The sequence below is a fragment of the Lycium ferocissimum genome, chromosome 5 (assembly GCF_029784015.1).
Source record: "Lycium ferocissimum isolate CSIRO_LF1 chromosome 5, AGI_CSIRO_Lferr_CH_V1, whole genome shotgun sequence".
Taxonomy (NCBI): domain Eukaryota; kingdom Viridiplantae; phylum Streptophyta; class Magnoliopsida; order Solanales; family Solanaceae; genus Lycium; species Lycium ferocissimum.
This window is the reverse complement of record NC_081346.1, coordinates 70666766-70689258: the sequence shown is the minus strand read 5'-3', so window position 1 is coordinate 70689258 and position 22493 is coordinate 70666766. Positions and strand designations below refer to the sequence as shown.

At 32.9% G+C, this 22493-nt stretch overlaps 2 protein-coding genes across 3 annotated transcripts in view; both read left to right on the top strand.

Annotated features, from left to right (window-relative positions):
* The first annotated feature begins 10793 nt into the window (after nt 1-10793).
* Nucleotides 10794-12153, top strand: LOC132057270 (uncharacterized). 2 transcript variants are annotated; one of them, XM_059449792.1, is made up of 3 exons: nt 10794-11429; nt 11511-11681; nt 11754-12153. In XM_059449792.1, the coding sequence occupies exons 1-3, from the start codon at nt 10898-10900 to the stop codon at nt 11900-11902; spliced, it is 852 nt and encodes a 283-aa protein (XP_059305775.1). In that variant the 5' UTR covers nt 10794-10897; the 3' UTR covers nt 11903-12153. The 2 variants fall into 2 exon arrangements, with proteins under 2 accessions (XP_059305775.1, XP_059305774.1); XM_059449791.1 differs by having other exon boundaries at nt 10795-11681.
* A 653-nt stretch (nt 12154-12806) lies between these two features.
* The window catches only part of LOC132057271 (probable E3 ubiquitin-protein ligase HIP1), a 57695-nt gene continuing 48008 nt past the window's right edge, over nt 12807-22493 (top strand). The window contains exons 1-2 of the mRNA XM_059449793.1: nt 12807-12916; nt 13000-13137. Of these exons, the coding sequence (XP_059305776.1) occupies nt 12863-12916; nt 13000-13137 (192 nt within the window). The 5' untranslated portion in view covers nt 12807-12862. The remainder of the gene's footprint in view (nt 12917-12999; nt 13138-22493) is intronic.

Below are 22493 nucleotides of genomic sequence, written 5' to 3'. Positions count from 1 at the left end.
AGTTTCAGAATTTGATACGAATTCATATTGGAAAGAAGTTTTAAACGTTCTAGAACTATAGTTCTAGTCTCTATTTCACGTGCATGTGTAGCCCCTAGAATTATTGTAATTGAAAACTTTATCTAAAGATAATAAATTTAACCACAATACATAATTTTAAAACACATTATAAATAAATAGTGTTATAGGCTTATAGCGGGTCGGTTTTGATCAATAATGTATTCTAGTTTTGATTTGTTAAACAACACATCATGAATAAATAGTGTCGGATTTAATATAATTTTTCTCCCCTCAGTTATGTATCTATTTCTGATTATAGTGCTATGAATATTCTCAATGATCCGATTATTTGAATAGCACGAACCTCATGAAAAACTGATACAGTTGGACTCAAAAACTCTCTAACTTGATGGTAGCATCAACAATTGTTATTGATCTATATTTCTATTATACCTTACACGATGTATCATAATCCCTACTCCTTTTCTACCGAATGCTATTAATAATAGCCAATACATTAGACAATTACTTAGAGCCCGTTTGGATCGGCTTATAAGTTGGGCTTATAAGGCATTTTAAACTTTTTTTTTGAGTGTTTGGTAGGCGATTTTAAAGTCATTTATGTCTTAAAAATAAAAATTCAAAAAAATAATTGGACCATTTAACTTAGTTTATCTAAAAGCGACTTATAAAGTGAAAAGCTTATAAACGTTGACTTATAGCTTAAAAATTTGTTTAAAGCGGCTTATAAGGCTGAAAAAAATAAGTTGAGGTACCCCAACTTATTGTCTTTTTTGTTTTCACTCGGTCTACGGTATTTATTTTGGAGCCTCAATTAATATAATCAAATTATGTCCCATAAGCCTCATTTTAAGGGGGAACGCCCCTATCAATTTTCTCATATCCAAAAGTAGGCGAGACCTCTAGTTAAAGATAGAAAAGATCTTATTCAATTTCTCAATAGCGACGATGATTTAAGGGTGATTTAGGCTAAGGGTAATTTTTCATGTCGGGCTTAGAGACAACCTATCCCATCACAATCGTAGCATAATGAAACTGACGATTCAAGCGAGGTGATTTAGGTTGTATACATCAAACAATATTTTACCATTCAAGAAAATTCATCAAGAACCTTAGAAGATGGGTTTAAAAAATTGTTTTCATAGATGAACCTTGATAGTTTGAACTATTAAATTGATGTCATTTGAATATCGGGTTAACTAGAATTTTACACAAGCGAGGTTCGGTGAATAACCACATTAAGCGACAAAAGGGTGAACCCAACTTTGACAAGTGGGCGTCCAACGCTTTAATTTTGGTTCATAATGCTACCACAAATTGAACAATTTTTATAAATTGGTCATGAAGTTTAAAATATTTAACAAAACCAATTTGCTTTAAATAAAAATGCTAACAATGATTCAATCTAATTTAACAGTTTTATTTCAACAAATGTAACAATTTATTGACCTTTAATAAAAAAAAATTATTTACTTGACCAATTTACATATTTATTAAACTCTAAGAAATTTAACAAAGTTGTAAATATTTTTTCTTATTAATAAATAACAATGTTGTTAAGTATTTTTTGGAAAACGACAACGAAAATTACTATTTTAGTTACGGAAAGGGCCAAAAAATATCACTAGCGTATGAAAAATGAGCTCGCGAAATACATAAACATTGATCTAAAAATACTCTCAATCTTTTTTTTTGGGCTCAAAAAGTACCTCTCACACTAACATCCCAAACTTGATGTCTTTTTCAAAATTTAAAAAGCCACATGCTAGCTTATTATGATTAGGCCATATAAATTATTTAATTAAAGAAATTAAATCCATCACTATTGAACAAATAAAATAAAAAGAACAAAATAAAAAATGTCCATTTTTGTATAATACTAGTTTCTATGTACGTGTCTCGCACGTAGATTTTTAATCAATTATTTATAGTATTAATTACACTAATCACACTTATAATATGCTCAGTTTCGGATACACTTGCTGTTTTTTTAAATTCAAACGTGTGTATACTATGAAATCCCATACTTACATCCTAGGAGGTATATCCGTTAACTAAATTTATTAAAATATAACTATTAAAAGATTACTAAAATTATAAACAAAAAGCTTTACCAATGAAATTAAAAAGACGATCACGCCTTTGATTAGAAAAGAGAATTACCATTTCTTAAAATATGTATCTTTCAAAACTCATAATAGAAAATGAATATTTTGTAAACTATATTAACTATTAGTAATACCTTCTTTCACTCTAAGCATGTAATTAAGTTATTTGTATTTATTTAATTATAATATTTTATCATATAAAAATGTATCCCCTGCAGAATAATTTCTGGAAGAACCAAGGCACAACACCACCTAAAAAACGTCTAGGAACATATGGAAGTGTTACTCCATTATCTAGGAACGTCTAGGAAAATAAAATGGTCCAAGTAAAAATAGGATCGAATGCACTTTAATTTCCCACTTTATATAGGGGTAGGAGGTAGATCAAAGCGTTACTCCATTATCTACATGAAATTGGTACGACTTTACAACTTCAACGAAAGGTAGATTTGATTAGTTTTAGAATTTGATACGAATTCATATTGGAAAGCAGTTTTAAACATTCTCGAACCATAGTTCTAGTTTCTATTTCACGTGCACGTGTAGCCCCTAGAGTTATTGTAATTGAAAACTTTATCTAAAGATAATAAATTTAACCACAATACATAATTTTAAAACACATTATAAATAAATAGTGTTATAGGCTTATAGCAGGTCGGTTTTGATCAATAATGTATTCCAGTTTTGATTTGTTAAACAACACATCATGAATAAATAATGTCGGATTTAATATAATTTTTCTCCCCTCGGTTATTTATCTATTTCTGATTATAGTGCTATGAATATTCTCAATGATCCGATTATTAGAATAACACAAGCATCATGAAAAACTGATACAGTACCCATTTGAATGTTCCCCTCCTTCAGTTGGACTCAAAAACTCTCTAACTTGATGGTCGCATCAACAATTGTTATTGATCTATATTTCTATTATACCTTACACGATGTATCATAATCCCTACTCCTCTTCTACCAAATGCTATAAATAATAGCCAATACGTTAGACAATTACTTAAACATATTTACTAAATATACTGTCTACAACCATTGTCACTTCATTAAGAAAATTGACTTTCCTCAGGGCAAAAATATCCTCAGCTTGAGATGAATGAATTTATATTTATTTTTTATTTAATCAGATTTTTTTTCCTGCAGAAATGTTATGCATGCATCATTTCATGGCTATTGTTATTATATTTATTATAAAAATATTTTCTTGGGATTACTATAAAAGATGAGTTTCAATTTTTAAGGGCATGAAACTCCAAAATTGCTTTTGTAAGTAATATAAAAATACTGATAGATAAATAAGAGGACATTAATTTCGAGAATATTTATTTCTTATTGTTACGGTTCGCTTTTACGCTCGAGCATAAATGGTTCTCATAACTTTGGCTCTTTGTCGTGAACAAACAGAGTTGCCACCTAATTTATTGAATGGGAATTACGAAACCAGTTTAAAGGTAATTTTTTGAAAACAAAACCTTTAAATAAAAATCCAGAGAAATGGGTAAGGGTTCTGGTGATCCCCCGGGGAAGATGTTAGGCACCCCGATATTAAGGATACGCCCAATGCGGTTTACCTAAGGATCTAACATTTTATGGCTAAAAATTGTAAAACTTGTTTGTAAAAATGTGTTTACATAGTCATATGTATAAGGTTTGAAAGAGGCATATCATGGTTTTAATTAAAAATGGAAGCATATTTTATTTTATTTTTTGGAAAATGAACCTTCTAGGGGGGCGTTTTACTTTTGAAAATCATTTTTAGCATTTACTTATGTCCTTAATTTAATTAACGAATTAATTCTATAATTAGGCTAATTATGAAGGAATTAATACCTTCAAATGTGCACGGCTTATTAAGACTTTGAATTATAAGTACAATCCAACTTCTTAATGCGTTAGTGAATTCACTTATTTATAACTCAAAAGATACGAAAGATCTTTAAGCTATTTCAATAAGCGTTTTAACTTTGAAAATCATTGTGTTTAGCACTTTAATTATTTCATTAATCCAACAAGTGAACTAACTTAATAATTTGACTAATTTAAGCTTTGTTTAAGTATTCATGAATTCTGGATTTTGAATCAAATAGTTAATTCAACTTCTTGAACTCTTCACGCGTATCCTTGCTTTTCTTTCGAAAAATCTGCTTTTGAAACAAATTCCACTTAGGCCTTACAACTTGATTTGATAGTTGGAAATCAATAATATGAGTCGTAAAGCTTTCTGGAAAAACCCATTAAAAAAAAATGGAATCTGAAGCATGTTTCCACCAAATTAATTCTAAGAGATGTTGCTTCTTCGATTTTCTCCAAGGAGTTTACTTTGTTAAAAATTCAAAGTTCTGGATGTACTAGAAGCCATTTGAAGAATGTTCTTTTTGTGATGCTTAATATAAAACAATTACTTTTAGCATTTCTCCTATTCCAAGTAAAGCTGCTCGTTAATTTTGGACATTGCGACTGATGGAAAAAACGTCATTTAACCACTTTAGCGACTATGACTCTCACATTCCGCTGGGATAAAGATCTGGTTAAATAAAACAAAGTAAAACGTTAGTCAAGTTTTACAACACAAAATGCACAACAAAAAGGTAAAGGAACTTAAGGAAGAGTGAACTAATTGGGCTTCTCCAATGTCATCTAGCTGCTGCTACTGTTGGTTAATAATGGGGCTGACTCGATATAGCACTATGTTGGGCTAACACCTAATGCTGGAGGAAGATGTCATGCACGAAAAAACAAGAAAGACAGAGATTAGCAAACGAAGATATTAAAGTTAAACTAATACTTGACAAGTACTTGAAACTAATAGTAAAGGGAACGGTTTTTATCTAAGAATTGGACTTCCTTAAGGGTAGGGGTGGTTTATATAATCTATTGTTTATTCATTCAAAGATTAAATCCAACTTAGATGCTCTCCTTTACTTAATTCACATAGATCAGGAAAACATGAACAGAATAGAATCGTATGAATATTTGATTGGATGATCGTCTTATTGGCTTGAGAAATACACTCTAGACCAACTGAACTTAGGCAAGTAAACACAGCAAAGTTAAATCATGCTTCGCCTAAAATTAATGTATATCCTAAGTAATGAAATACATAACTGAAGGATCATGAATCGACTAAACACACACGGAAATGAGTGCAGAAATTAAATACAAAATTTCTTTGTAAGAACACTTGTTCTAGCCCTTCAAAATTTCTTTGGAATCGGTGCTGAGAAAGCTGAATGAAATTGAGCTGGCAATCGCTGGATTTGTTGAAAGAGAACTTAGGATTCGTTTGGTTGCTGTGTTTTGTTCAACAAAGGGGAAGCAACTCAAGGGTCTGAGGAAAAATAAAAGTAATTGGGCAGGGTATTATTGTTTTATTGGGCTGGACGAATTGTTTTTGGGCTGAGTTAATTGGGGAGAATGGCATAGAGGGGCTGGTCTTAGGAGTGTAAAATGGCTATGATTGGAATTTAAGAATAAGCCAATCAAAACAAATCTTTAAAAAATATAACCAAATTAGAATAAGATTGAGATAAATTAATTGTTCAATTAATTAAGCTTCTTGAACTTAACAAAGTAAAATACATCTATTTTGCAAATACTGACTAATTACAGCAAATAAGTCGTAAATGACTTTAATTTCACAATTTTAAATAAATACTAAATTGAACACTTATTTCGAACATAATTAATATTTAAAAATATATATAAAATATCCATGATATATGTTAGGATATATTGCCAATTGAAAATGGCAAAATAACACCAAAAATATTTTTGACTTTTGTGAATATGTATTTCACTCTGTTTGAAAATACAAGAAGCTTGACTAATTAATTTGAATTTTTGGAGGTCAAAAATTGGGTGTCAACACTTATTATTTCCTAACATAAATTTTAAATAAGATATAACTCAGTGACAATACATGGTTGAATTTTTTTCACTTATTGGTACTAAAAACAACACAAAAATGAAGTTCATCTTGTACAAAACTCTTCTACGTGTCAATATATGTTACTTATTGTTATTTCTAAAAATTGAATTTGTTTGGTTTAATGTGTCTAAATCTTAAAAGGCATGCATGCAAACATGAGAAGATCATAATAAATAAGTTAGAACATAACATCAACACCTGGTGGGTGGGATCTACCTTAGGTTACATTAGTGCTGAGATTTCTGGTATTAAGCTACGTCTAATAGAGCTAAAGATAGAACCTTGACATATTCCATCTGAAAATATGTAGAATATGTGTACTTTTTTTTTTCTCACTGTATTTTTGACCCCCAGTAGTTAATGAATGTAAAACATCACAGACTCGGGGATCAAATTTCCCCCAAGATTAATCAACGATAACCCAAAACTAATTTCCTCTTCTAAAAGGGTGTGCTTCTTGAAAAGAGTCTGGTGCCTTTTGTATTTATCGCTAACTCACAAACTCTTTCCATTTGTAGGTGAGCCTTCTTCATGTACGCTACTCCAATTTTGACTCATCTTTTCGTATAGAATCTTCATATCTGTAGTCTGTAGAAAGTTCTCATGCTCTTAATTGGCTTTGTTTCTCAATTGATTTTCTGATATCAAATATACTTCTACAAATTGTAATTGAACTAACATATTAGAAGAAAGTAATAACAAAAGTGTGAATTGAGAATGCAACGTTGAACAAAAGGTAGAAAGAGGGTTTAACATTACCTGGGAAAGGAGAAGCAGTAGTTGTCTTTCTTTAATTTAAGTCTAGGTTTTAAATTTGTGGTTTACCAAGCACGAAGGCACCGTATATTATAGTCCCTAGTTTATATAGTTGTAGGAAGCGGTCAAAGGTTTTTTTTAATCTAAATAGGATTGGTATAACTTTCGAACTTTAACAATTGGTAGGACATTGATTGGTATTAAAATTCTATGCAAATTATGTTACGTAGATGTTTTAAAAGTTACAATTATATCCAATAAATAGTTTAATTATGAAGTTAGTTAAATTATACGATATTTAAAGGATATTTTATGTTCTTCACAGCCGAAAATTATTCGCGCTTTTAATATATTCACCAACTAAAATTAGTTAATTATACGATCTTGAACATACTTTAGTTTCTTCACAGCCATAGCCTTGAGTTTTCACCATAGATGTACAAATACAACGAAAACAACTACCACTAAGCTTGTCCTAATTAGTTTGCTCATTAAACCCATATCTAAATAAACTTTGAGTTTTCTTAATGCTAAAATTCAATTTGTTTCCCTTTTTACAATAGTTGGATGTGCCAAAAAACAGAACAAACAGAAAAAAATATGTCAATTCGAAGAAATGGTATTGACAAATGATAAAAGCTTCTCTTTTCTAAGTATCATTTTTCCAAATTCGTTTCTCCTGGGTATAAAAGTGGTGGATTTATTTTTGTGAAGGCACTTTAAGTGGCCGAAAATGCCCCCGAGATTCTAGATTCGAACCCTAGCAAAGTATAAAAAGAATTTGCAAGGCGAATTTTCGTAGCAAATAAGGCCTATTCGGGAAAAAGTTAGAATCCCAGCAGAATTAAAAAAAATCGTAAGGCAAGTTATGCCTTAAGGCATTGTTTCTATATAGAAGTTATGCCTTAAGGCAAAACTTTACCCCTTGTCCGTTGCCCTAGACGTAAATTAGAACTACAGAAGTTATGCCTTATAAGACCTAACTTGGAATTACAAAGGCCTAAGTTTCACGAAACCTTGCCTTGTGAAATTGTTTTTTTTTTATTTTTTTTATACTGAGCTGGGGTTCGAACCCACAACCTCGAGGTATTTTTGGCCACTTTTTTAGGCGAAGGGAAAAAATTAAAGACCAGTGCATTTGAAGGACAATCCGCACAAAAAAATAGTGTTCATTTGAGGGGTATTCTTGAACCAAAAAAAATATATTAAGGGTATTTTTAGACCAGTAGGTGAATGGAGGTATTTGTGAGTCTTTTTTCCACACGTTAGGAGTTTTTTTGATCCTTTTCTGTTTTAGTTATTTTGTATACAACTTGATCAAACATTCAACTCTAATTAATTTCAATTTGCTTCCTTTTTAATGAGACAGATTACACTAAAACAAAATAACTAACCAACATCAAAAAAAGGTTCAAGGCAATAAATGTTTTTCCACCCAAATCCCATCTAAATCAGATTTTGTTGCCCCTATAAGTGTGTATATAAACACCTCCAATAGTAAAATTTTATTCAAGTTAATTCAAAGAAAAATTCATCAGAAAAACTTGTGTTTATATCTGAAGAGATGGCTAGCGTTTGCTTTACAACATTGTTCTTGGTTTATGTCATTCTAATTGTCATCATTGGTGTGTAATTAATTCTCATCCCAATTATTTGTGTGTAATTAATCTCTATTGTTCCTTTTTTTTTTTTAGCCATTTTAGACTTTTTTTTTTGGTAGAGAGATTTTTATGTTAGACCAAAAAGATTTTTACATGTTAGACCAAAATACAATGCAAGTTAATTATTTTTACATTCTCTCTCTCTCTCTGTTTTAAACCACCGGTGGGATATTTGGGACGTCTCCATCCTTAATGTAAAAGGTTTCGAATTCGAGCCCAAGAATGAAGATACCATACAGTAGGGAGGGCCAGTGGCGGAGTCACATAATATCATGGGTGGTCAGTTGGGCGCCTTTCGCTAGAAAAATATATAGTACATATAAAAAATTATATTGCTAAGTTTGGAACACCCTTAACAAAACTCTTGATTTGCCATTGACCAGATTTACCCGATTAATGAGCCTACTGACGTAGATCTAGATTTGTGTGCCAATTGATTTTGAATGTCAGATGATTAAACCGAAAAAATATTTTTTCTTTCTTTTTACAAGAACTTTTTATGATTTTGCAGGTTTGTTTTGCTTGGAAATTGCAGCAAATCCACCATGCAAGAAGAAGCAAGATTGTTATTCTTTTTGTTATCCATTTGAATGGGCTGCCGTGTGCAGAGATGGACAGTGTCACTGCACTTAGGGATATGGATTTGCATTTAAAACCACCAAATATTTGAAAATTCTAAAGCACTTATATGTGCCAAGAAAATTAAATTAAATTTTCAATGTAGTGGTTATTATACATGTATCAACCCTTAAAGACATACTCATGATCTTGAATTAATGAGCTATGGAGTTAATTATCAATCCTCATTTGTAGTTTTTGTTTAAATTTTCTTACTTTCAAGATTGATTTATGTTATTGTTGCTCACGAACGGAATGATTTTAGCTTATGAGAGTAACGTACGCACTGAATAGGTTTCATTCAAACTATACATATGTGGATGTGCGTACATAATACTTGATTAATAAAGATTTTTATTTGAGAAAAATACATAAAAATTAGATCGTAATTTCAATCACGAAGGTACTTCATTTATACAAGAAAGTATAGAAATTTTTATATATATATATATTTGGCAACAACTTTGTTTTATTGTTGGCAAATGATTTTTTTCAATTGACTGATAAATTAGCATTATTGATACAAAAAAAAAAAAGTTGTTCTGTAGTTGTTTCCTCACTTTTATGATTTGATCATACACATTGGGAAAAAAATTTTAAATTAAAATTTTTTTTTTCTAAAAATGATGTATCAACTTCAATCTATGGATATTCAAAAAAAAATTGTTGCCAAATATAATTTTTCTTGTAGTGTTAGCATGATACAATGTCCTTTTCATTTTTCAAAATTTTACTTGTATCAACTTGTTCTTTTTTTATCGATAAATGTGGATGTGCGTTAATCGAAAGAAAGAGAAAAAAAATCTAATACCGGAGATTAGGACAACATGTCGTTAATAAGATATATATATATATATATATATATATATATATATATATATATATATATATATATATATATATATATTATTTGATGTCTAAGCTTATAAATTTGTGTAATGCATAATAAAAAGTTTTTATTGATTTAAATTTAGAAAACTTTTTTCAATTGAAACGACTGTTATAAAAAAATATTATTCTATAAACAATAAAAATATTTAAAAATAAAATTAAGCATGGTTTCCTGTTTTTTGGGTCTGGTAGGTTAATTAAGCTACCTAATTCTCTTCCTTTTGAGTTGTTCTGTAGTTGTGTTCCTCACTTGGTCTTCGATGTATGATTTGATCATATACGCCAAAACCTTTATACTTTCTTTTTCTTTTTCTTTCTAATAAATTAAACTTAAAAATTTGAATTCGCAATCTCTAAAAATGATAGAAAATAACATGAAGTAAACTAGAGGAGAAAACGATTAAATGGTCCTTAAAGTTCACAGCATGCCACTACCCTCTCTGTCTAAGCGTACCATGATCGTTCCTTTTCATTCTTGCCCTTCCTTTGGTTATTGACATGTAATGCCTGTAAACTAATTATATTACGGAGATGATCCTATCATCACATTAGTGCTAAAAGTAGTTAAATCATTGAAACTTCTTTCTTTTTAAAAAATGGAGATGTGCCTTTCTGGTGCTTCATGATGGATTGTGTCTTGTAGGAAAATGGCATTTTTATTGGTCCATGTAAATCTACCTACGTATAGTACAAGTGGATGGGCTTGAACTATACCGTTGGACTGAGAACAGCAGAGTTGACAAAGGAACTGACCTTGGCTAAACATGGAAATTAACAATCTTGACAAATGCTCTTGAGGAAGTGCCGAGGGTATTGAACAAAATAATGCCTTCTGGCTGTATAAAATTGAAAGTATACTTTATTGACCATTTATATTTTCTGAAAGATACAATTAAACAGTAATGAACCTTCTCATGTCGATGTCTCCTTTTTTTATTGCAGCAAGGGCTGGTGCTCCTGAAAGCAGTAATCTTGTTTATCCTGTGGACCGTATGTCGCTCGACGGGACTCACCATCCTGCTCAGGGGAGTCATGCCTCCCGGCCAAGTGGATATTCTTCCTCGAATCCAAATATGGAAATTCCACACTGTCAGCCACAGGTTCAAGGTCCTCTTCATGATCCTTTTTTGCATTCAGGTACTGGTGGAGGCTTTCATATGATCCATGAGAGTAATCCACATCAAGCATCTTCATCAAGCCACGGAGGACAGACATATCATGGGGTGGATGGAGGCCTTGTTGACCTCACAATGGGTAGTGGGAGAGGGCCATACAAACGGAAGAGTCCTGGTATACCTGCAGGTGGTGAAAGTGGCAGTAGGAGCAGATACTTTGATGCTGGCAGTTCATCTGATCTCCCTTCTGACTCTTGGCATGAGAGACAAAATCCGGACTCCCATTACACAAGTTGGGGTTTACAGCCTAGTTACAGAGGTAATAGTCTGTCTATTGGAGGTGAAGGTTCTCAGAGGAATGTAAGAAGCAGAACCGCATTTGACCTGCAAAATAATGTAGGAAGGGCTCATACAACAAGTACTCCTTCACATCATTCTAATAGCAGTAGAACAAGCACTGATTATTGTAGTTCAGTGAACTATCTAGCTTCAAGTTCAAATTCTTCAGCAAGTGAGTGGAACCATGCAGTCATGCCGCCTGCTGCTGCTCATGGGAGGAATTTCCCTCCTGGTTAGTTTCTTAAATTATTTTGTTATCCTTTGTTATGTTTTGAATTTAATAGTAATGTTTTGCAAACTGCAGATTCAAGCTTCTATTGTTATGATATGAACCACTATGATATGGTTACCGGCAATATCTCTACCTCTCTAGAGATGGCGAATTGCCACAATGATTTCAACTCCAACAGAAGTTCCCTTCCTCAACATTTGCCTGGCAACTTGCAATCTTAGAGGGTAGTCCGAAGTAGCTACAATCAAAGATCTTCCCCTGCTTTTAGGGCTTCTTCTAGCTATTTGCGCCATGGGCATGTTGATATTCAGGTGACGCATCACAGTTGTTTGCTGAAGGTTACTCCTCAAGACATTCACGGCCATTGTCTGTTCTAGGATTGCGTAGTAGCGCCGAAATGGGAGAACTAGGGTATCTAGTGATAGGTACAGATCATTGGCTGGTGTTGCAGGTGTCCGTGAGCAACTTGCATCTGAGGTGTGTATGCTCATCTTGTACAAGAAATTGTCATTTCTGTCTTTTTAGGTCTTAGCTCCTGTCGAGGCTTCCTATAGTAGATACACTGTCTTTTGTCATCATGGCATGCATCTAAGTTTCTTGGTTCATGCCACTGCATGAATGTCCAGGACTTTCTTTTTCTTGTCCTCTTATAAAAAAATGACCTTTCTGCTTAATTCCACAAGAATGTCAAAAGTCTTATTCTGCTTTACATGTGTGTATACATATTGGTGTAGATTATTTTTAGTTAAATCATAGATGCTACCAGGTGTACTTCGTACAATTCTTTAACCAGCTAGTGTTGGGAATTATGTGCTTCACTTTGAAAGATTAACTGGGAATATGCATGCACACAGTTTTATGATATTTAGGGTCGTGTCATTTATTTAAGCTGTTTGACTTTTGATCCTATATCCAGTCAGTCTTTGATGAAATTCAGTCAGAGCTCCTCAATTTTTATAACTTATAATTTAGTGGATTTATTTTGCTTTTTAGTATTGACAGTTGTTTATTCCAATTTGGCACACTGGGAAATACAAATAACTGCAGATGGCAACTTGGTTTTAATATGATGTTTTAATTAATCATTTCTACTATCTCTGAACATATCACCTTCATGACATATTGAATGTGAATCTTTTGGGGATCTTCCAGATCTTTCCACTTATTATGGATCTAGAAGCATGTTTGATCAGCATAGGGACATGAGACTTGACATTGATGACATGGGCTATGAGGTAAATGCTGAAACTCTACTTGCACCTTTGTCTCGCTTTCTGTACAGCCATCTGCTCAGCTTCAATACTTTTGACTTGACCAGGAACTTCTTGCACTGGGAGAAAGAATTGGCCATGTAAATACTGGTTTGTCAGAGGAGCTGATTTCAAAGTGTCTGACCGAGTCAATTTATTGTTCCTCGGACCAAATTCATGACGAAGGAAATTGGGTTATCTGGTTGGTGGCTTTTGTTATCTTGTCAGAAATGTATATCATTCAGGTCAAATATAGATATTATGACTTCAAGCATTGTGGATTGTCCTAGGTGCTTTTACGATGAGTTTAAATTCTATGCATTTTGTGTCATTAATTAAGTAATTACAAGTAAATCTCTGTGACAAACATTACTTGTAACTAACTACACTGATAGTGTAAAAAAGTAACTTAAATCCTTTCATCATTATCATTCCGTGCGAGTTTACTCATTGAGACCGGACTCTGCATTGAGTAGTTTTTACCACCAGTCTATTAGTTCATATAGTATTTTGCTTTGCTTATGAGTGAGGAGAAAGATTGAAGGGAAATCTACATGGCATAACTAACTATAGTACATATTTATATTTAGTAACTATAGTTTAGATTAATTACATCCTATAGCTAAGAGTAGTATGATAAATACAATTAATAGCTACATATATATATTTAAAGTAGAATACTCTCTTATTATTATTATTATTATTTATAATTTTATTTTTATCTTATCAAGCATCGCTTTTCCGGTGTAGGAGCTCCGATCATCTTCTCCGGCCAGCGTCCCTCCGTGACGGCTTCTCTCTTTCTCCCTCACTCGTACGGCGACGGCTTCTTCATCCGCTAAATCAATATAATGTAAGGTATTAAGACCCACATATATACAAAGAGGGGTAAAATTACATCTATTCTTTGATGAGACGATAGTGAAATTACATCGTATTCTTTGATGAGACGAAGGTAGTCCCAACTTAGAACAATTGTAGAAGCGTAGACGGGGAAATTACATCGGATTCTTTTATGAGACGAAGGTAGTCCCAACTTAGGACAATTGTAGAAGCGTAGACGTAAAGCTTCTTCATCAAGCTTGTTCTTGTCCACTGCCATTTGAGAAGAAGGGAAAGGTAACTGCCCTTCAAGTGGCTGTGGGTCTAGGGAAATCAAACCAAAGAGAAAATTGAAGGGTTTAGGGGAAGGAAGAAGTGTTTCTTTTATGAGTGTATTCATTAATTTTTTAGCATACAATCCAAAGGTATTCATTAATTTTTTAGCATACGATTTAGTGTTTGCGGTGTATTTTATCTCTAGTATTCAAAAGATTTGAGTGTATTCGTTAATTTTTAGTGCAAAAATGTGTTTGGGGTGTATTTTTGTTTCTTGTATTTTGAAGGATATTTTTGTATACAATCAATTTTAAATATAATAAAGTGAATACGATTATGTAAAAGTAGCTACAAATGAATACGGTTGAGTTGAATACATTTGACTTAAATACAACTTAGTTGAATATATCTAACTTGAATACATCGAAATTTGACTTGAATACAGCGAAATTTAACTTGAATACACCAAAATCTAACACAGCCGAATTTTGAATACAATCTACTGTAGCGCACGTCTACTGTAGCTACGAAATGTAATTAGCTAAGGTGTAGTTATGCCTAAAAATAACCCCCAAAATTTAGTCATTTATGTAAGTTTCCCTAACAATAACGCCCCACGACAAATGCTCTATTACGAGCCAAATTTTAGATTACTTTTCATTGTTATATAGTTGTAAGTGGTAACTATTTAATTATTTTGTAGAAAGCTTGGTCGCCCATTCAGTTCTAATTATTTTCTTTTTGATTCCTTTCTAAATGGACATATTACCCTAAAAGAAACAAACAATCCATCACCAAAAGAAGTTCAACGCAATTAATTATTTTCCAATTTAAATCTCACCTAAATCAGATTTTGTTTCCTCTACAAGTGTGTATAAATATCTGCACCGAAATGCAAAATTTGTTCAAGTTAAAAAGAAATTCATCGTAAAAAACTTGTGTTATATACTCAATAGATACTGAGTTTGCATCTTTACCACAATGTTCTTGGTTTATGTTGTTCTAATCACAATTATTGGTGTGTAATTTATCTCTGTCTTCACTTAAAAATCCTATCAATTTTATTTTTTCCTTCTTTTTAGTGCAAGAATTTTAGCCATTTTAGATTTTTGGTAGAGAAAGATTCTTATATGTTAGACCAGAATGTTATGCAAGCTAATTACCTTTTCTTTTTCATTTCTTTTTATCTTTAGTCATGATGTTTGACATCTTTGCACACCTAAATCTATTTGGCTAAGTTTCTAAAATCTGCTTATTTTGAAAAGTACTTGTGATCTAATTAAACTGCTTTTCGAAAAAGTACTTGGAAGTAGTTCATGTTTAGCTAATCAATTTGAAAAACACTTTTGCCAATATTGACTAGCGAATTGTGCTTGACCATGGTTCCAAAAGTGTTTTGGGGGAAAACTAATTTTTCCGGCTTCTGCTATTACTTAGAAACACCTTTTCTTTTCTCCTAAAAGTTTGACCGCTCAACTTTCTAAAATAAGCACTTTTGGCTTCCTAGAAGCTCGACAAACAGTCTATCACGAAGAGGTTTCAAGTTTGATAGCTAGGAATGAAGAATGTTATGGTATATATATATTAAATTTTGAATACCCTTACAAAATTCTTGATTTCGATGCTGAGGAACGCTTTACCCCATCAACAGGCCTACTTAATGTCAATGTGGATTTATTGTGCCGATGAGATTTGAATATCGGATGGTTAGACCAAATTCTTTTATTTGTTTTTTTACAAGATTTTTTTAATGATTGCAGGTTTGTTTGCTTGGAAGTTGCCTTTAGCACAGTATGCAACAAGGCTGCAGATTTTATTATCATTGTTATCCATTTACTTATGCTGCCAAGTGTAAAGATGGACATTGTTTTTAACATACTTAGGGGTATGAAATGTCTTTAAAACCACTAAATATTTGAAAATTCTAAAGCATTTATATGTGCAAAGAATATTAAAGCGAATTTCAAAGTAGTGGTTATTATACATGTATTATTCCTTTATAAAGATATATTCATGGTCTGGAACGATGTATGGAGTTAGTTATTTGAATGCACAATTTTCATTTTTAGTTATGACGTAACTTTTTTCCCTCTCGAGATCAATCTATATTATTGTTGCTTATCATGAAAAGGAATGAGTTTTTAGTTTCTTGCAATAAGAACGTAAATATTGAATTGTTATCATTCAAATTATACATATACATACATAATATGACTTCAATAATTTAGATTATTCTTCTGGCAAAACATATAAAATCAAATTATAACTTCAAACACGAATGTGGCTCCATTAAGCATGATGCGAAATATTTCTTTTTAAATGTCAACATTTTACCTGTATCAAATTGTGACGCGTTTTCTCAACACACCCATATATATATTATGTTTATCGAAACCACATACACTACAGTAGTTTTAGAGGATTCAATACACTACCTTTACAAGGTCAACATAGTCCTGAAACACAATAATTTACTTGCAAGTTTTATTCTGGTTACAATCAAACCAAAAAAATTATTTACATTCATTAGATACATTGTAGATGCGTCGGATAAGTGGACCTTTCAGGCAAAAAGTACATTTGAAAACTTTGCGTATTGAATCCTAGAGAGAGCATGTCTCGGTTTGGTCCCATAATTACACTTTGAGGTAACATTTCTCGGTGCTCTAATAGTAGAATAACATAATTCTATTGCTGGAACCAGGGGCGAGTTTACATACTCCCTTCGTCCCATATTACTTGTCATATTACTAAAAATATATGTCCCAAATTACTTATTCAATTACAAAACCAAGATAAAATTAATTAAATCTTCCCATCTTACCCTTAGTATTAAATGTTCTTGAAAATAGTCAACATTGATTAGAATGTACTTATTGGATAAAGATAGGGGTAAGATAGTGAAATACTTCTTTTGTTTATAATTTCTTAAGGAGTGTGCAAAAGAGAAAGTGGTCAAGTAATATGGGACAGAGGGAGTATTAATTTCGGGGCACGTGTGTCACGACCCAACTAGAGGGTCATGACGGGCACCTTGAGCTAACCTACCGAGCACCACAACACGTACATACATCTCATATCCATACCTGAGTGGGCCATAATGCTAACTATTAAAGGCCATAATCTGTAAGGGACACAAGCCCAAAAATTATATACGTACACATGTCATCAAACTGGTCTTAAGTACTCGAGCCGACAAGGCTACCAAAAACAATGATACAACACAAGAGATACTGAGAAGGTCACAGAACATCTAGTCACCGATATACGTTCACGAGCCTCTCTTCTGAATGCATAACATAATAAGGACGGGACGGGGATCCGCATGCTTATATGTACATAAAAGAACCATGTACAACTAGACTGCGAATTTAACAAGTGGAGTTCTCTTGACCATTAACGCTAAGATGGCGACCTATAAGTCCAACCGTCTCCTTGTCTACACACAGAGCATGAATGCAGGCGTCCATTAAAAAGAAGACGTCGATAGATTTAATAATATCTTGGTGTCTGAGCATAGTATAACATAATGAAAGTATGAAAAGAACATAAGATAAAAGAGATCGACCTCGTATTCCTCCGAATGCCTCTTGAGGCGGATGTCATGCATGTAGCTTTTAAAAAAAAAAACACTTTTATACATACATATATATAGTATCCTCATTCATTTAGGCTCGGTGTTATCATCATATCATCATCGTCCCGGGCATCCGGCCGTGGTAACATCATAACTTGTCCGGCATGCGGTGTGCGCACATCTACGTGCCCGCCCGGCCAACTATAGTGCGGCGCGGTGGGAGAAAATACATACATATATATATAAAGCATGAATGAGAGCCCAAATAAAAGCTAGGTGTTCGAAATGAGACGAAAAAGCAGTACCAACCGGCTAAACTGTCAAGCGACTTAATAAACCAAAAACCAACTTGGTTTGACTTGATTGGTTTAGAAGGGGGGGGGCTGATAACATTTAGTTTGGTTTGGTGTTAAACCAAAAAAACCGAAACTAAAACCTGCGCAAAACCGATAGATACATACATATTTAGAATATTATATTTCTCTCTCTCTCTCTCTCTCTCTCTGTCACGCCCGAACCTGCTTTGGGGCGAAACACGCACTCGGTGCCTTCAGATGTGGACCGAGCAAACCACATGGCTTGCCGAATCATGTGTAGGCATAACATGAGTGGAATATAACGTGAATGCATGATCATGGCACTTTTATAAAACGTAGTAAGTCATAATACTTAATGAAAATACTTGTTTAAACATGAGTGCGGAAATAACATGAATGAGCCAAAATGGCTATCCGACTCCGAATGTCTGACATCACATAACTGACTTGTCTAGTCTATGAAACCTCTATCATGAGTCTGACTGAAAAATATACTTACTGGGACAAGGCGGCCTTACCTTAGATGCAAAAACTAATTAAAGAATGACAATGTTTAAAACCCCCCGAAAATTTTGGGCCCCCAAATTAAGCCGGAAACGTGCATCCTACCGGGCGCGGGGCGGCCCCGAAAACCGCCCCCGCATCGTGAAATGCAGCCCCAAAGGGCGTAAAGCATTGAATTTTAATTGCATGTCAAACCGAAAGAAAAAACGGGACATGGAATAAATATTAAAACCAAAACCAAAACCCCGGGAAGAACATGAGAGAGCATAAAAATATATATATATATATATATATATATAACATAGGGTAAAACATGATAAGTGGGAAAACATTTTTTTAAACCACCATGGGGATATCACCACGGGGGTACTTTGGATTGGCACCCCGGGAAAGGGCCCCCCATACCTTGCCGGTACGAGGGGTAACGTGCCCCGATGGATCCATTAAATAAAATTAAGGTATCGCCCCAATCGGGGGGAGCGACCCTTGTCCTCCCTGGCTACGAGTTTTGGGCTATCCGGTTTCTGAATTCCCCGTGCAACTCCCAAAACAGAACATAATATAGTTGGCTGAAGCCCATTTTTTCGTGAATTAACTTGTACTTGTCTTGTAATCAGGGATTTCCCCAAATAACTTGAAAAAACATGGTTTCATGAAATAATTTGTAAATATGATTTCATGAAATAATTTAAATATGATTTCATGAAATAATTTGTAAACATGGTTTCATGAAATAACTTGTATTTAGCAAGCGATTAAAAGTCAGGGGAGAACATAGTTATAAAATAAAATTTGCATGAAAAATTGAAACATGTAGGATATTCATGAAATAAGCATTTTTATTTAAAAACATGAGCAAGAACCCATGGGGTACAAGGGGGTTTTTGGATTACTACGATTCTCAATAATCATAAGAGTATCAAGAACACAATGATGAAAAATAAAGAATTCAAACATAATATAGTCATAGACATGGACCTAGGTTATCATGAGCATAGTATAGAATAGAAACCTTAGTTTTGTAAAGTTTCATACTTTTGGATTAGGGGGCAAAGGGGGAAAAATTAAAAGAAAATTTCCCCCACGTAGATAGTAACTCTACATACCTTTAAATCGCTCCAAAACTTGGGAAATTTAAAAACTTAGCTTTGAAGAGATTTCCAAAAACTTGAATTTTGAACCCCTTTAGATGGGTTTTCTTTAAAAACCCCAGTTTTAGGGAAAGATGATTTCTTGGGTTTTGATTACAAGGATATGTATTAGAATTGACTTTGGGGTACCGTGGGAGGCTTACCTTGATGTTCGATGAGGGGAAAAGGATTGGGGGCGTTCTGGGGGCCAAGGAATGAAAAAAAATGATTTGAACTGGGTATGGGCGAAAATTTTTAGGCCCCGGGAAAATTGGTTAGTCCAAAAGGTACCCCCGTATTTTTTAAAGACGGGGCCCTATTTTGAAATACGGCCCTATTCCGGGTGGACCCCACCGCGTCTCTTTTGAAAGGCCATAAATTTGACGATGTCCGTTTGACCCCTATAATATACCGTTGGAAAGGTATTTCAAAGATTACAAACCCTCAAGGGAAATTTTTCAAATTTTAAATAAGTTTTGAAATACGGGTTTATTTTTAAATACTTTCCCTATTTAACAATGTAAAATTTTAAATGTCAAAATTTCCCTAAGTTTTGAAATCCCCATATTTTTGTTTTGAAAAACGGGGCCCTATATGAAATACGGTCCATATTTAACAATGTAACATCCAAAAGTCAAATTCCGAAGTTCGGGAAACCTTGGTACTCCTTTCGACTTGATTTACGGTCGTATAACCCAAATACGGCCCTCGTTCAGGGTTAAACCCCCCTCTTACAACCGGACGGGTTCCAACCCCCATCCTTTTTCGATTTTCTAAGTCTAGGATCAGGTCAAAGCTTAGGTTAAAGATACGAGGTGTTACACCCCTCTCTCTCTCTCTCTCCCTTTATATATATATATATATATATAATTTTTCATTCCCCCAAATCCAATACAAATTCAAATAATTAGAAAGAAAAGTGTAGCCCATTTAAGTTTAAGGTAAAAAAAAAGAAATTTGCTAAAGGTAAAAAAAGAATTTTTTGGGTTTTTTCGCCCTTTTCTTTCCCTTTATTTACATGCCATCCGAATTACCACCCATAAGCTAGAATTTTATCCCTTTAAAAAATTAAGGGAAGAAAAGGCAATAGGAATTTAAAAAGATTTGGAGATGACTTTGTCTTTTCGTTTATCATTTTCCGTTTTAACTTTCGTGCTTTCTTCTCAATGCCTTTTTTAAAACGAGAGTCTAGCTAACAAAAAAATTCCCAAAGGCCCCCCTTTAAAATCAAAAAGGGTATATGTAGGGAGGTAAATTTGAATCATGAAATGTAGATGTTATGTTTCGAATTCCTATACCCAAGCCAAAAGGCCTATACCAAAAAAGTTAATGAATTAATTAAGAAGATTCTTTGATTTGAATGGACCATCAAAGTCGTATTTAGTTACCATTTGATTCAAAGGTTTTTGGGATTAATACATTCTTAAAAATTTAAAAAAAAACGCAAAAACCAACCAAAAAGATTTAAACCCAACCAAACCGATAGAATTTCTACTATGATGGTTTGGTTTGGGGGTTGGGAAAAAAAAAAACTCACTTAATTGGTTTGGTTTAGTTTTAACCAAAAAACCCAGTCAAACGACCATGAACACCCCTAAAAAAGCTATGACCCCTATTTTGAGTAAAAGGTCGGTAAAACCCTCCCATTATCATTATGGATCTATCATCGCCAACAATAATCATAAGATGAGATTCAATGTCAATAAACAAGATCAATAATCATAAGACAAGATCTATAACCAAAAGTCATGAGACAATGATCAATAATGTCATAAGAGAATCAAGAACATAAGCTTCTAGCAGTGGCGGAGCCAGGATTTTTAGCGAAGGGTGTTCAAATTTCGAAGAGGTAAATATAAAAAAAAATCGATGATGTGGTGCGAAAATTTAAGTCAAGCTACATAATATTTAGCAAGTCATAAAAGCACTTATTATAGTACTAACAATTGTATATATTAAAACTAAACATAAAAGACGAAAAAGGAATTTTCTGAAAGCAAACCCCAAAAATATTATTGAATCCTACTCAAGAAGATGTTTCTTGAAATATTCTTGTATGACTCATTAAAAGCAATACTAAATATTTTTTTTAAATTGGGCACTACAAAATCACCAAAATTTCATTAACCCTAGATCATTTTAACTATAAGACTGTTTTTTTGGGTACTTAAGATATTTCTCTATCTAAACTTCAAATGTATAAAGAGGTATTTAATTACAAAAATAATTACAAGACTTAATAATCCAAAAAAAAGAAAAAAAAAAAAGAATGCAAAACATAACAATGACACTATGGAATTCTCACCAAAATATTTACGAATAATGAAAAAGGCATCTATGTTTTGTGCCTAGTTTTTTTTTCCACTAATTTACTTCTTTTTAAAATTTTTGTACACTTTTTTCCGAGATTCAAGTTGACTAATTTTTTAAAATAAAATTAATTAATCAATCAATATTCTAAAACTAAAATTTAAATATCTAAAAATTATATGAAAATACCTTACATTGTAATTTTCTCAGTCAATATAATTAAAAAACGTATTTAAAAAAGTTGAGCAAGTTTTCAAAGATGAATTTCGAGAAGTAAAAAGCATCATATAAATTGAAAAAAAATTTTTTTTTTCTTATTTAGAAGCAATAGAAGAATATTTCTCTGATTCATTCTTGCAATAACAGCACAAGAAGACGTTGACAAGATGTTTTATAGCACAGAATATTGCCTTAAAAGAATACTTTTATAAAAGGGAAAAACTCCATTATTTATTCAATTTTGCTTAGAAAAATCAAGCAAAAAATTGGGAAACGCGAGGTTCAACCCGCGCGTCCGTGGAGACCGACCACCATTGCCGCCAGCATCATTGTTTGGGGTTTTCAAGGTTGTTCATGATCTATTACTTAGTCAACATAAACGATATTTGACCCATATACCTTTTTAA